Raw genomic sequence first — 15574 nt, 5'->3', positions numbered from 1 at the left:
CAGGCCAATGGGAGCTGCCGAGCCTGCGCTCCGGTTGGCGCCTATGAGCGGGGGCAGTACACGGAGTCCCCTGGCCGCCCTTCTGCCTAGGAGCTGGAGAGACATGCTGCCGCTTCCGGGAGCCACATGGAGCCAAGCAGGGAGCCTGCCTTAGCCCCACTGTGGCCAACTGGAATTTTAGCAGCTCAGTCAGCACAGCTGACCGGAGCTGCCAGGATCCCTTTTGAACTGGGCATTCCAGTCGAAAACCGGATGCCTGGCAACCCTAGTCCAGTCCTTTTTTAATCTTAAAAGAAAAATGTGGATGCCTTTAAAAATAGGACGAAACGAGGAAAGGGAGCCCATATAACTGCAGTCACTGGGGGGGCAGGGAGGGGCGGGGTGTTTGTAATACAATGGGAGACGAGGGAACAAGTGCCATCCTCAGAAATCGGAACCACCACTAGGATTCTTCTTTCTCATTAAATTTAGTGTTGGTGAAAGACATCTCCAAGCTCTGGAGAATGAAATCCTCTATCGATCTACAGCATGGACTGAAGCAGAGCAAACTTTCTCCACACTGTCTTGACAATCTGCCACAGGCCAGTTCCAGAGAGACCCCTTCTATGGCCAGAGCATAGTTCAGTCTTTATGCCTGTGTGATGACTGACTTTTTTATCCTAAAAGTGGCAGCACAGTATCTAATATCAGTTGTGGACACCCTTCTCTACTGGGAACTGAAATGAACCAGCCAGTTAGTTTAACACAGGGCCTCCAGCAGCAACCACATGGTCATGAACTGAATAAACATAGAGTTACGAACACCAGCATTACAAACTGACCAGTCAACCACACACCTCATTTGAAACGGAAGTACGCAATCAGGCAGCAGTAGAGACCCCTGCCAAAAAAAGTGCAAATATTGTACAGTACTATGTTAGATGGAAACTACTTAAAAAAAAGAAAAGAAAGCAACAATTTTCTTCTGCTTAGTAAATTTTCAGCGCTACATTAAGTCAATGTTCAGTTGTAAACTTTTGAAAGAATAATCGTTAACACTTTGTTCATTTCAGAGTAACTAACGCCATTCCCGAAGTGTTCATAACTCTGAGGTTCTACTGAATCCATAAACCTAACAGTGAAGTTTTCCATATTCTATTACCTGAGCCCTCTAGTCCATCTTCAGCTGTGAAGCTTTTTTAAATAAAAGTTCACTTCCATCTAGTACTTAAAGCAAAGTTGTAACATTCTCAAAAACAGCTAGAATTTATCTCTCTTCTACAGCACACTCTGTATAGATCTTAGAACTCAAGCAGTGAGCTGGACATATGTGCAATTAAGGAAGTGTTTCCACAACAGGAAAACAAATCCCCCTTATTGGCAATAGAAGCAGAAATAACGACAACTGAATAAAGTGTCACTGTGGTTTGCGCTCACTGTCTTATTCCCGGTATGTGTTTTGCAGTCATTCATAGTTGTAATTTCAGCCTCTTTGGAGACCACGTTTAAAAAAAAAAAAGTGTAGAAATCCATTTCCTGTCACTAGCATGCAAAGAACACAGCATCCTATTTAGTGGGCAGTTGGTAGGATGAAAGCGTGCATTTGAAACCAAATCCAAACATCAAATTAACAGTAGTCTTCAAAGAGGCATTCAACTCTCAAGATAACTAGAATATTTGTTAGCTCAGTGACCCCTCAGAAATATCTGTGAGTCTGAGTTTCTCACTTGGATGTCTCATGCTCTGTACAAACTGGTAGTTTATTTCACCAGCGAATATATATTTTTTGTTTTAATCAGCAGACACACACGTGTGATTAATGTCTTTATGGTACAAGCTAAGTCTCTCTATGGTCTGACTGTTGTAGTAACTCATGCATACCTTACTTTCCCAGAACAAAGGTTCTGGTAAGAATGCATAAAGCTGTGATTAAAATATGAGTTTTGAAAGAAATACAAGTTCAGTAGCGATACTGTTCACGAGAGCAATATAATTTTATCCTGTCTATATGACTGCATAATAAGGGAGCCCAAATACTAGCAAGAAATTGCACGGTTAAGGCAAAAACAACAAGGAGTCCGGTGGCACCTTAAAGACTAACAGATTTATTTGGGCATAAGCTTTTGTGGCTAAAAAACCTTAGACTAACACGGCTACCCCCTGATACTTGATACGGTTAAGGCAGTAGGTTGGAAATTGTTCAGTAGTTCCTGTTAGGTGCTGAGCAGCCAGCACTCCAGTGGTGCCAAATCCTCTGGGTCTGACTCTGTTTTTAGTCAAGCAAATCTCTCATTGACGTCAGGAGGTCAAATCTTGCAGTCCTTGAATTTTGTTCCTGGAAATCAATGAGTTTTGCTTAAGTAAGAACTAAATCAGGCCTGCACAACTCGTAAAGCGGCGAGGGCCATATTACTCCAAAGAAAACAGTTGAAGGCTGAACCCCACCCCCTCAGCGCCCCCAAGCCCCCCCAAAACACAACACCCCCCCAGCACCACCCAGCCACTCTGAAATGCTCCCCCCCCCCAGCACCACTCGCCCCACGGAAACAAACCCTCCTTCCCGAGCGCTGCCCCACCGAAACAGCAGTATTGAACCTTGGTAATATGTTATAGTGGGCCCCTAAGGTAGTATAATTAAGGTAAAAGAAAAATGTCTTTTTGCTAGAAGTAGAACAAGCTCTTCCCCCCACTTTGTAATCAATTTCCCTGTTGAATGAATGAGGTGTGAATGAGGAAGGTGTGGAAGGCAGGCACCTCCAGACAGCTGCAACCCTTGGAGAGGGGATGGGAGCCAGACCAGATCAGTAGAACAGGTCAGCCACTGACTCCTCACTCCTCTCCTCAGACCCCCACCCCCCAGCTCGCCTACTTACCCCCCCGCCACTGCCCGCCCACTCGCCTCTTCAGACCACCACCCCCCCGGGCTCGCCTCCTCATCCCCGCCACTGCCTGCCCGCCTCTTCAACCCCCCTCCCTCACTCGCCACTTGCCTACTCACCCCCCACAGGCCGCACAGTGAGTCCCCCGGGCTGCATGTTGTGCAGGCCTGAACTCAATTAATGACATCAAGATTTGGGCTAATGTCTTCAGTGACATTTTGTGGGTGCTCAGCACCTGACAGGATCAGACCCAGTGCAGACTTAAAAAATACAATAAAATGCTGTTGCATCTGCCACAATTACAAGAGAAAGAATTGTAAGGAACAATCCTGCATTGGCAAGGGCAGAGGATCTAGATGACCGCACGTGCCTTTTCCATCTCTGCTCTCCTATCCTTGTTGCTTCCACCTCTGGCAGTTTCTAAACCAGTCAGAAAAGCTTGCCAAGGGGTTTCAGCCTCTAGATAGTGCTAGTAGTTCAACGTGGCTGAGTTTGTATCAGTAATTGGCTCCTGTAATAGCTTTTCCCATTGATATAATCGCTTGTTTGATTAATGTACTCTCTACTCTTGTAGTCTGCACTGAAATCTTGCACTACTTTGTATTCTCTCATTTCCATGTGCGTTGCATTATTTTAGTCCACTGCTCAAAACATCCTGATTAGAGCACAGAGATATAGCTATTGTGATTATTGTGGGTTTTTCTTGCTGATGGTCTCACATATCATGGGTGGCATGTGGCAGATTCCCTCTGTTAATTAGAACAAATGTGCCAATTATGTTAATATATCTCCCGATACCAATCAGTGAATAATTAGAGACAACGCATCTGTCAACACATCTGTGTCTCACCAGCAGGGGCGGCTCCAGGCCCCAGCACGCCAAGCGCGTGCTTGGGGCAGCATGCTGCAGGGGGCGCTCTGCCGGTCGCCGGGAGGGCGACAGGCAGCTCCAGTGGACCTCCCACAGGCGTGCCTGCGGAAGGTCCACCAAAGCCACGGGACCAGCGGACCCTCTGCAGGCACGCCTGTGGGAGGTCCACCGGAGCCGCCTGCTGCCCTCCCGGCGACCGGCAGAGCGCCCCCCGCGGCATGCCGCCCTGCTTGGGGCAGCGAAATGTCGAGAGCCGCCCCTGCTCACCAGGGAGTAGAATGAAAGAATAAGCTGCAAGGTGCATTGCTCTAAACGACTGCCACCTTCAGATTGTGTGTTTCCTCAGCCAGTCACTGTGACAGCACGGTGTCATGACAGGTTTGGAAGCAACACAGTGCACACAGATAAAATAGAGTTGGTGGCAGTCCTGGTGCTCACTGGTCTGAAAATTAAATCCAAAGAACATAAGGAGTCATAGTCAAAATCAGGAGACCTTTATGTGTTCTTTGTACCACAGCACTTCTTTCAGCATTTCTTATTATTATCTAACATTTTATCTTACTTTAGCACCTAGAGGCCTCAAACAGGCCAGGTTCTTGTTGTGCTACGCACTGTACAAACATATAGCAAATGACAGTACTTGCCTCAAGGAGCTTACAAACTCAGAGTGAATTGTTGTGGATTTCACAGTCTCCTTTCTTTTGTAAGGCTAATGTGGAAGAATATTGAGTTATATATCACTGAAATTTTCCTCTGATATTATGTCCACATGGGAAAACTTCTACTGTTTGTAATGGTTATGTCTCAAATTGAAGGATTTCTGGTTTGATGACAGAAAATTGAAGTTAAAGTTATTTCACTGATTGGATTGATTGATTTCGGTGATATTTCCACATATACACAAAGGTTTATATATATTATTTTTATATGAGGTTTAAATATGAGTAACATTTAGTTACTAGTGGCCTAATTTATTAATAGTGCTAGAGACATTCTCTAATTTACTGAATTTTTAAGAGACAGAAACCTGTTTAGAGTCCCTGTGACTACTGCTGGTAAAGGTACTTCATCAGCAGAGTTGCAAAACAAATACTCACTTTAGAAATGTGGTTCACCAGAATAAAATTAGAGAAATTGGATGACTTTCTGCATGTATTAGGTTAACAACCTAACTCCTTGAGGAAAGATGGATGGGATGACATGATTTACACATCCAGTAATTGATAAAACCTGTATAATAAGAGTATGAATAATTGCTGTCACCTATAAATTATACTGTCTCAACTCTGCTCTGTTCTCTTACCTTGTGTATTTGGAGTTGCTCAATTACTGCTTACATGAGAAAATAAGTTGTGTTCTCATAAATTCTGTTTACCTCTGATGATAACACACACGCACGCACGCCTGATTTTCAGAGGTGCTGAACACAGAAGTCAGTGGCAGCTGCTCAGCAACTATGGAAAAATTAGGCCATTAAAATTAGGCAAGTAAAAATGTGTGGTAACCAAAACCTTATTTAAATGTTATAATAAGTTTTTAATTAGCTAACATTTGTACATGGTGTTGAACAAGAAAACACAAGATGTGCTAATTATTATTGGAATCGTGCTTTTTAGCTTTCACATTACTTGTTGTTGATTACTAAAATGTGTGTGTAAATATAACTTATACCTCCTGTCTAACCAGCCATCCTCTGATCATTTCCCTCAGTGATGATGATAATCTGGTGTTGGTGACATACTTCACTTCCATTGATGTAATTATGATGTCATAAACAGTGGATTGTAGCATTCCATAATGAGTAAGGCAGGAAGATTAGAAAAGACACTGTGTTTAGACACACACAAGTTAATGTTAATCAGCAGTGATGCTGCAACAGGGACATGACAGCTGAGGCTTTTGATAAACTGTATTTTTCAGACTGACTCAGTGTAACAGAGACTAAGAAATTCTTTCTGCTTTGCATGTTACATGTTATACATGGAGTAAATTTTGCTGGGGCATTATGTGAAGAGGGTTTTTTCCTTTGAGGAATTTGAAGAAGAGCCAGAGGCTCTAGACAGAGAGACCTTTGGTTTGTTCTGGTATGGAAGTCCTATTCTCATGTGATCTGCTCTGATTTAGTCAGATCAGAATTGTCTCATCAGAGGTCCAGACTGAATAAAGATTTGTACAGATTTGTGAGCAGCTGTAAGACTCCCCTAAGTTTATTTATGTAATTAATTACTGTTTTGGTATTGGGGGAAGAATGCTTTCATGACCAGGAATATCGATCTGCACATGAAAACTAAAACTATTTTGTAATGAATCCAGGCCCAGTTCTGTTCCCACAGAAATCAATGGGAATTTTGCCATTGACTTCAGTCAGAGCAGAAGCAGGTCCTCAGTATGCAGACCACAGAAAGAGGAGCAATCAATGATTCGTTTCTTTAACACAGGTTGCGTTTTGTAGAATCTCAGATTTGCAATCCTGTATTGGTATCACAGAAATACACATTAAAAAAGCAGAAATACAACACTTGTCTGTGTGGGATACAGAGGATAAGCTGATGTCTAAAAGGAAGAGTGCAGAGAAGTGAGCTTTGGGCTTGTTTCTCAATCTAGACGCACGCAGCTTTGACCAGTGGGTGATGCAGGGAACAAATATTGCCACTGACTGAATGGGAAGCTGTCCGCCTTGATTATACTTGATTCCTGTTAGGACTCAATTTGGCTGAACACCAAGGAAGAAATGGTGGGGTGGGGACAATTTTAGGCTTCTTGCCAAGGAAATGCAAATTATTGAGAAAAGCTTAGATCTTTCATGGAAAATAAAATGTGAATGCTGTTGATGGAATGGTTTCCAAAATGTTGTGCCTCTCTCTTTCTTTTTTATACTCTCTGTATCTCTCTCTCTTTTCCATTTCTCCCGCACTTTTTGCACCACCAGAATTTTTAAATGCTCTGGAAGATTAGCACTTTAAATCAAGCCCACTGCAGGATAGGATCTTTGTATTCATTCCTGGGTCTTCCTTTGGAAACAAGTAAACAGAAGGCAATCAAACACATTCAATCTAACAGCCTTGCAATTGGGTTGGGAATCACTAGCTCTTGTTAATAAAACTGTTACTAACAAAACAGTGCGCTGTTTTCTAAAATATTGACTTGCGATAAATTGAGAAGAGTCTCTATGGAGTTAATGCAGCTTTTGACTTGAAAGAATGTACCCCAAGTCTGTTACTGTGCACCATTGCAGCTATGATTCTTCATACTTACTGCGAAGACATTACAATACCCCTGTTTGTACTGTGTAATATATGGAACTAGGACAATTATAATAACTTAAGGGAAAGTTTGAAGCAAAATAGAATATATATATATATACACACACACACTTCTAAGGCCATTGCTATATACATTTTTCATCTTGAAGACTTGTGGTCTATTTAACTTCCCTATTGATAGTGAAATTACAATTATTTATTTATAGAGCACTGTATAAGAGGATCCAGTGATTTTGGTCCCAACCCCAAACAGCTTATGATATAATATTCAGTCTGGAACAGGCTGAAAAAACTAAGTATATTTCAAAACATTGTTTAAAAGCAATGAAAATTTTTCATTTTGTTTGAAATTTTCCATGACAATTGATTTTATTGATTTATACATACAGCATTTGTATTTAGGTTTGGTGGGAGGGAAATAACTCTCACTTTTTACAGAGTCACTCTGAAAGAAAAAAAAGGATGGAGAATTTAAAGAGTGATAGTGTTTTATTCCTCCATTGAAAAAAATTCAATAAATTTCACTGAAAATGAAAAATTACAACCAATAGGGAAAAGTTCTACACACTTTTCTTTTTTCATTGAAAAAAACTTTTAGACAGAATTTTTTCAACCCAGACGATTCTGTTACAAAGTACAAATTAGATACTGAAGAATGGCCTAGATTCTTTGCCAAAAAGTCAAAGTGCTATTGTTGGTGCAGAGATAAGCGCAGAAGATTTGTAAAAGAACTAGCTTTGAAGAAGGCTTTTGAAAGAGGGAGTGTGAGGCTGTTTCAAGAGTATAGGTTGATGCAAGAGTAGGTTTAAATGGGAAAGTGGAAAAACAGAAAAGGGAGCAGTGAGAGGAGAGGTGAGGAATGTAATAAGGAGAGAAAATGTGGCTGAAGTGAAGACAGAGTTATAAGAGAGAGAGTCGTTAGAAAGCCTTGAAAGTTTTGAACTTTTATGTGGAGGCAAGAAGAAGCCAGTGAATGACAATATGACATGGTCTGACTGGCAGAAGAAGATCGTCTTGTATATGGAAAAAAGAAAAATTGCTAAATGGGAATGAATCAGGGAAACTTTATTAATTAAATTACATTTTTGAATAATAAAATATATGAAACTCTAAATACTAAACAATGATATATATATATCCAGGACCGGTGCCAGTGTTTTTGGCGCCCTAGGCGCACAGCCATTTCACCGCCCCGCGCGCTGGTCACGCGGCTCCGGTGGACCTGCCGCAGGCAAAATGCCACCTCCCAATAATCCTGACGCCCTAGGCTGCCTAAATGGAAGCGCTGGCCCTGTATATATCTCTGAGTGGACACACCCACGTGCATATTTATCACTTTATTTTTATTCAACCCAAATAAAACAAAGCAGTGGAAAACTGCAGCTCTAAAGTGAGCTGTGATCTGAACCTATTTGCTGGAAGTGTTTATATAAATAATAATATATTTAAAGCAATTTTTCACCAAGAAATCTGGAGGATGAGGAGGAGTGCACTCTCTCTCTCTCATAGTCATTTCAGGTAGATACAATCAAAGTATTCATAGTTAGAGGCCTTAGTCAGGGGCCAGCAGGTAGAGTGGCATATTTCCACAGGAGCATAAGAGTTACAGCAGCACTCCATTAAGCTTCTCCCAACCCTCCCTCTGCTCTCCTATTTGATGCAGTGGAATATCCATGGGAAGGCAGGTTGGCCTGCGCCTCCCATTACACACACATTGAATAGTGAGAGTTTTAGTATATGTTAGACTCTCTATATATTTTCCAACTAAACCTTTTTTCTTATATCACATTCCAAAGGTTTTGGAATCCTCTGCACCACAGGGTTCATAACTTGAAAAGAGGGTGGATATTCTTGCCCTCCACAAAGGGTTCAACAGCTTTAAATTCTGTCTGGGATTGCAGAAGACATCTGCTGGCAGAGACATCTTGGAGATGAGCTTAATCAGTTTTCCTTTTGGACACACTAGCCATACACATTCGCACTTTGTCCTTTGTGTGATCTCCTGGTTTTTGTGTCGGTGAGCCTCACTCCATTCAGACTTTGCCCCAGTCTTGGTTCCACAGACTGAACCTAAATGTTCCACGGATTGAACCTAGAATTTATCCCTCTCTTCTATTTGCAAAAGATTTGCAAACAAATGTTGATATTTACACACATATATTTGCTACAAGTGAATGTTAGACAGTTGAAATGAATGAAGATAGCTTATGGCTTATGGCTTGTTGGTGACTGGTCCATTTCACCATATGCTGTTCGTGGTGATTGGCCACATAAATCACATGGTATTGCTTTTGCTCTATGACTAGATGGCTGAAGCTTTCTAATATCGAGAATAACAACTGATGAATAGCATATGTGGTTGTTTGCTTATGAGTAGGCACGTTCACCTGAATCTGAGTATTTGCACAAAAAACCCAAAGATGCCTCTAACATCAGTGAGGCCAAAAACCTGCTTGTACAGATATTTGCACCCATGGAATAGAAAAGTGAATGAAGGTGGTCAAGCTGAACAGCCAATCAGAATTCAAACATATGCACAAACACTCTGTTTTGCAGTATTTGACCAGATCTGTGCAGGAATGAATTGAGCCCTATGTGACTAAAACTAGGAGGGGCCCTAGTAACTTACGCCACTGGTCACAGTGGTCTGTCTGTCTATCATATGGAGGAGGGCTCTTTGTTGGTTTCCAGTCTTGTTGATGGTTGGGCAGTTGTTCAAATATCTTTGGAAAAGTAGTAGTCTGTCAGTACAAATCAGGCCTGTCTTGGCAGTTAGCACCTTTTAGTTCCAGTGGGTTGATTTTTGTTTTTGTTTTTCTTCCTTTAATTAAATCCTGGGCACAAGCTGAAATGATCTAGTGATGTGAAGGCACTGCTTTGATCCATCCAGGGCACCCGTCCCTTCCTCTAGAGCACTCTTAGTTCAGATGAAAACAAGCCACTGAATGTTCAGCCAGCTTATGCTAGAGTGGCTGACAGCCGTCAGCTGTGGGATAATGGGGTGTTTCTTTAGGAGAATGGTAAATGGAATGTTGTCTGGATAAAAATTACATTTACAAATAGTTTTCTGTGTAACCTATGAAATCGTATGTTGTTAACATAGAAATATTTTTTGAAAATATACTTTACATAAAGCAGAAAAATAAGCAATTTTGTATTCTTTAGTATTCCCCAGTTCCCTGGTAACTGTCCCTCTTTTAGTTTATCCTGATCGGTAAAAAAAGAGAATATATAATTTACCTCACGTTTGGGGTGTTTAACTAAAAAAATAATTACATTAAGGTGCTTGCTAGTGTACCAGTGGGAGATGTTTTTTCCCTTAAATCCCCAATTTAAGACAAGGTTTTAAAGAAAGGTCAACATCTATGTCCCTCACACTGTCCATCAGATATTGAAAGTTTACATTAACTATTTGGTTATGTACAATAGGGGCAGCCTTTGAAAAAAATCATTGAACATTTTGAAGGCAGAAGCAGCTGTGAGATGGGGGAAGAAATGAACGCTGTGCTCCATGATGGCTACCCTCTCATTTCAGTGCAATGTGATATTGGCAGAATAGGCAACATTCAGCAGATGAGTCCTTGTCAGCGTGGTTTCGTGCACCCACGGGGGGGGAGGAGGCCTATAAACCCCCCACCCCCACTGAACCATATCCCCTGAGCCCTAAACCCACTGAACTGGATCCCACCATGTGAGGGTCATCCTGTCCCCATTACCCAGCCCGCTTACTTATACCCATGACTGCGTATAACCCACTGTATGAGCAATGTACTCTCACTGCTTCCTTACTGCTTCCTGATCCCACCCACCGTACACCCCGTATTGGGGACCTTACAGTCTGTACATGTTATGTGCTAACCAATTTCCAAATACCAGCGTCCCCCTATACTCTGTATGTTGCCCCCAATGACCAATGCTGACGCTTCAAACTCTTTGTATCATCTTTATTTAAATATTCTCTAATATACTTTAGTTTACAGCAGGTTCTGGCAGGAGCAAAATAATTGAATATTGCACAAATCCAGAGGTTAAAGCCTCTGTGTATTGGCATGGTAATGACTGATAACCTTACCATGTATCTTGTAAACTTTTAGGTGGAGTGGTTGAAAAATGAAGAGGTGATTGATCCTATCGAAGATCGGAATTTTTACATCACCATCGATCACAACCTGATCATCAAGCAGGCACGTCTTTCTGACACAGCTAATTACACCTGTGTCGCCAAAAACATTGTCGCCAAGAGGAAAAGCACTACTGCCACTGTAATTGTCTATGGTAAGCGATGCATTGTCCTTCTTACTTACAGGCTTCACTTCGATCTATGTGCAGAAGTGGTCTGTGTAGTTCTGTGATGCCGCTGCCACCATCTTTGGTGCAGAAGTGAGGTCTGTGGAAACTATAAGTTCCTGATTGTAATGCGCTATCTTAATTAGCATGGCCAGGCTGCCAATGTGGCCCTCATCCAGACTAAGTGTGATTGCCCTGTCTCCGCATTCCCTTACTCTACACCCATGTCCACTCTGTCCCCATAAAATAGCCTCAGCAGAAAGCTAGGTCTGCCTTCCATGAAGTTATTGCTCTTGGTATTTTTGAGGCAGAATGTACCCACAGGGACAGAAGCTGCTCTAATAATACACCAGCACATTGTGTTCATTACAATCAATTTAATTACAGGACAGACAAATGGAAAAAAAAAATCCCTATGATTACCCTGAGCATTCATTCACCTCATAGCCAGGGTAGCAGTTATGCTTAATTGTAAGCAGTTGCATCCCTAAAGGTACAGTGAGGGCTTTTTAGTTCCATTCTATAGCAAACTAGCTGAATGGAGTTGATTAGCAGCATTTGTGATGCAGAGGAGGGACATGGCACAAGCATTCTGTGTTGTGATCGTGATGAATACTTTAATGGCACAAATTTCACCATACACAAATTTTTCCAAACACACACAGTTAGATTCTCTAAAAGCGTAATTTAAGCTGTCACTGAAACACTTATTGAGAGTGAGTCGTGCAGGTGGGGGCACAATCGGGAGACCTATGTTGGGGAGCAGCCATCGCCTGTGTTCTCATTCTAGGGTAGCAAGTGTGAAAAATCAGGACTGGGGTAGGGCGTAATAGGTGCCCATCATAGGCATGCACACGTCATGTGCCGAGTGTGCCCAGGCACACCCTAACACCCACAGGCCTGATCTGGCCCCTCAGGGCTTTGGATCTGGCCCACGGGATTTGTACCCCATGGTGCCACAGGCCCCGCGCCACTCTCAGAAGTGGCTAGCATGGCACCACGTTCCTGGGACCCCAGGGGGGTGAGGGCAGAGGGATCCGTGCGTTGCTCCAGGCATCGCCCCCCGCAGCTCCCGTTGATCAGGAACGGGGAACCGTGGCCAATGGGAGCTTCAGGGGAGGTACCTGGAGGCATGGCAAGGGCTGCGTGCGGCGCCCTTTCCCCTCCCCCCCCCCCGGGGCCGCGCAGAGACGTGGTGAGCAGCGCGGCATGGAACCAGGGCAGGCAGGCAGGGAGCGCACCACTGCAGGTAAGCGGCACTGCGCCGGAGCCCGAACCCCTCCTGCACCCCGTCCCCCAACTCTCTGCCCTGAGCCCCCTGCCTGCACCTCACACCCCTCCTGCACTCCAACCCCCTGCCCAGAGTCCTTGCACCCCCATGCTCTCCAACTCCCTACCATGAGCCCCCTGTCGCACCCCACACTCCTCCTGTACCCCAACCCCCTGCGCTGTGCTCCATCCTGCGCCCTGCACCCCTCCTGCACCCAAACCCCCTTCCCTGAACCCCCTCATACACCGCACACCCCTCCTCTGCCCCAATCCCTTGCCCTGAGCCCCTTCCTGCACTCCCTCCCGCACCCCAACCTTTATGACGTTCACCTTTAAAAAAAAAAATTCTCTGAGTGTACACCCTAATGAAATGTGCTGTGCATGCCTATGGGGCCTATATAAGACAAATCCCCAAATAGCAAGACTGTTCCTATAAAATTGGGACACCTGGTCACCCTGTCTCACTCCCAGGGATATTTTAGACCTGTGGTGTGACTGGTAATACTACAAAATTGAGAGATTAGGAAAATTGAGCAGTTTAAATGCTTATCATTATGGCTACACAGTATGGGGCAGTACTGGTCCCTGTCCATCTTGTTCTCCATGTGTGTCACATATCGACGTTCATAACAGAAAGGGTAAGCAGTAACCATCTTCCTAAAATCAGGATGAACAATATAACTGGTGAGTTCGCTCCCAGCAGCCCAACAGGCGGAGTACCTGTCATATGGGCTTCTCATCTTCTGTAGGCAAGGCTCTCATTGGGACTGGTGAACAAGGGATACCCTTGTCTTAGCATTCTGTGAACTGTTGCTGTGAAGAGCGGAAAGTAACATGTTGAATTTCTGATAGACCACATCCCAAAAGAGAGAAGCATAGATGACGGGTACATCTGAACGCTAGTTATCGTACAGCCGCTATACACACTGGATTATCTTGCTGTGAAATACAATGCAGCTTTCAGGATGCATATATTTTGGCTTACAAAGTTCAAGAGGCGCTGTTTGATCTTACAGTGATTGCAATTATAGAAAGAAAAATCGATGCTCATTGCTGGACCATATTGGGTCTATATGAAGAGGAGGGCCATTTTAAATCCACAGTAGCCATAGTGTAGGAAACTGAAAGGACTTTTCATGCAATGGTATTTCTAGGACTTTGACAAAGACAGTGATTAAAAAAGGGGGATTTGTGTTTGTTTAATGCTCTTTGTCACCTGTCACCTTTCAGTCAATGGCGGCTGGTCTACCTGGACTGAGTGGTCAGTGTGTAATGGTCGCTGTGGAAGAGGCTATCAGAAGCGCACAAGGACCTGCACCAACCCTGCCCCACTCAATGGTGGTGCCTTTTGTGAGGGCCAAAATATCCAAAAAATAACTTGCACCACGCTGTGCCCAGGTACAGTATGAAAGTCCCACAGCCCAGATGTGATTATCTAGTTTGCCAATAACAAGTATTTTAGGAAGTAACTATTAATCATAAACACTTCTTTTATTTTACTGGTAAATCCAGCATTTCAATGAATGAATACTAAATTGTGTTACATAAATAGATAAAACATTGTGCACAGAGTAGATTAAATCCCACTATTTCACAAAGCTAGCACCATCATCTCAGTTCCTGTAATTCGGGGGATTTGAGTAACATTTACAGCTTCAAATCTTAAGAGCTAAAGCTCTTGATCTGTTGAAAGCTGTGGAAATAAACTAGAATTTAAGTACAGAATATTATTTTGACCAAACAGATTTGTAACATTCTTTTCTGTGCATACCAATTTCTCAGTTTACACTGTAAAGATGAGTAGAGCATTTGAAACATCTAGATTATGGATGTTAAACTTGGCATACACATTTGCCTGTCAACAAAGACAAGAACATTCACACCAAAATTATCCACGCATTCACACATTAAAATAATTTTAAATTGCATCAAAATCCAGAAAATTAAGCCATGAAATATGTACTTTATCATTTAATTCAACACTGTTTAAGGGCTCTGGGTGGCTTTTAGAGGGACAAACTCTGCTATCCCTCACTCGTGTTGAGTAGCAATTTCCTATGCATTGAAATCAATGGCACTACTGTTGAAATAAAGTACTACTCAGCACGAGTAAGGGGCATCAAAATCTGACTCTTGGTGATGGGTGAAACTCAGGGAAATGAAAGTTCATTTCAAATTCTGGACATTTAGCTGAACCTCTTTAGTCTGAATATTTAGTAGATCCAGCTATTAAAGTCAGCACTTTTGGGCCCCGGCATTGGCCTAACTCTTCTCCCATTGAAATCAGTGGGAGTTATTGTATTGACTTCACTGGGAGCAGGGTCAGATTAATATTGAACACTTGTCAAAATCCCATTTTAGTCCATTAATGTAGGTACCTAATTGTGGATATGGGAGCCTACCTTCAGGCACCCGTCATTTTAAAATCTTGGCCATGGTTTTTATCTTCACACTGTCCCTTTAAATACATGACCAACTAGCTTACAAATGCAGATTGTAGCACAGGTAATAAACTGCATGTGCAGAGTACATATTCTTGACAGTTTTGCTGATTATGCCTAGTAGCCTCTTTTTTCAAATGAAATATTTCAGTGGCTTTAGTCATTTCTCTGAATATGAAAAGTGATGATTTCATAACGCAGCATAATTTCTTGCCAAATTTAATCTTTTGCTGTACATAAGTGCCAAAAAGCATAAATTTCTGGGCTTTGGAGTTTTTTTCTTCTTAAACAATTTAGCCATGGAGAAACCTCCTTTTGTTTCCATTTCAAAAAAGAGAGGAGAAGAGAGAAAGAATGAGTACTTGGGGACAAATTTCAATCCAGAATTAGTTCTTCTACCAAAGCTATAAATTCCACAAGACAACTGCTGACTGACTCTTTTCCTGAAGTCAGTTCTTTATGTGACTCAGTGGCTCAGATCTTGTTACTTGGACAGAAAGCCTTAAACATCTCAATAAGCTGTTGGGATCCAATCCAGACAAGTATTAACTGAAAGATGTAAGTTTCTAATGGGCACTTGGTGGC

The 15574-nt window shown here is 42.6% G+C and overlaps 1 protein-coding gene across 2 annotated transcripts in view; it reads left to right on the top strand.

Annotated features, from left to right (window-relative positions):
* UNC5C (unc-5 netrin receptor C) overlaps positions 1-15574 on the top strand; it is a 375760-nt gene that overhangs the window by 293324 nt on the left and 66862 nt on the right. For both annotated transcript variants that reach the window (XM_050944017.1, XM_050944016.1), the window contains exons 5-6: positions 11087-11267; positions 13779-13946. In XM_050944017.1, coding sequence (XP_050799974.1) covers positions 11087-11267; positions 13779-13946 — 349 coding nt within the window. The remainder of the gene's footprint in view (positions 1-11086; positions 11268-13778; positions 13947-15574) is intronic.

The sequence above is a fragment of the Gopherus flavomarginatus genome, chromosome 3, assembly GCF_025201925.1.
Source record: "Gopherus flavomarginatus isolate rGopFla2 chromosome 3, rGopFla2.mat.asm, whole genome shotgun sequence".
Classification (NCBI taxonomy): Eukaryota; Metazoa; Chordata; order Testudines; family Testudinidae; genus Gopherus; species Gopherus flavomarginatus.
The sequence above is the reverse complement of the archived record's forward strand: the minus strand, read 5'-3'. Positions and strand labels throughout refer to the sequence as shown.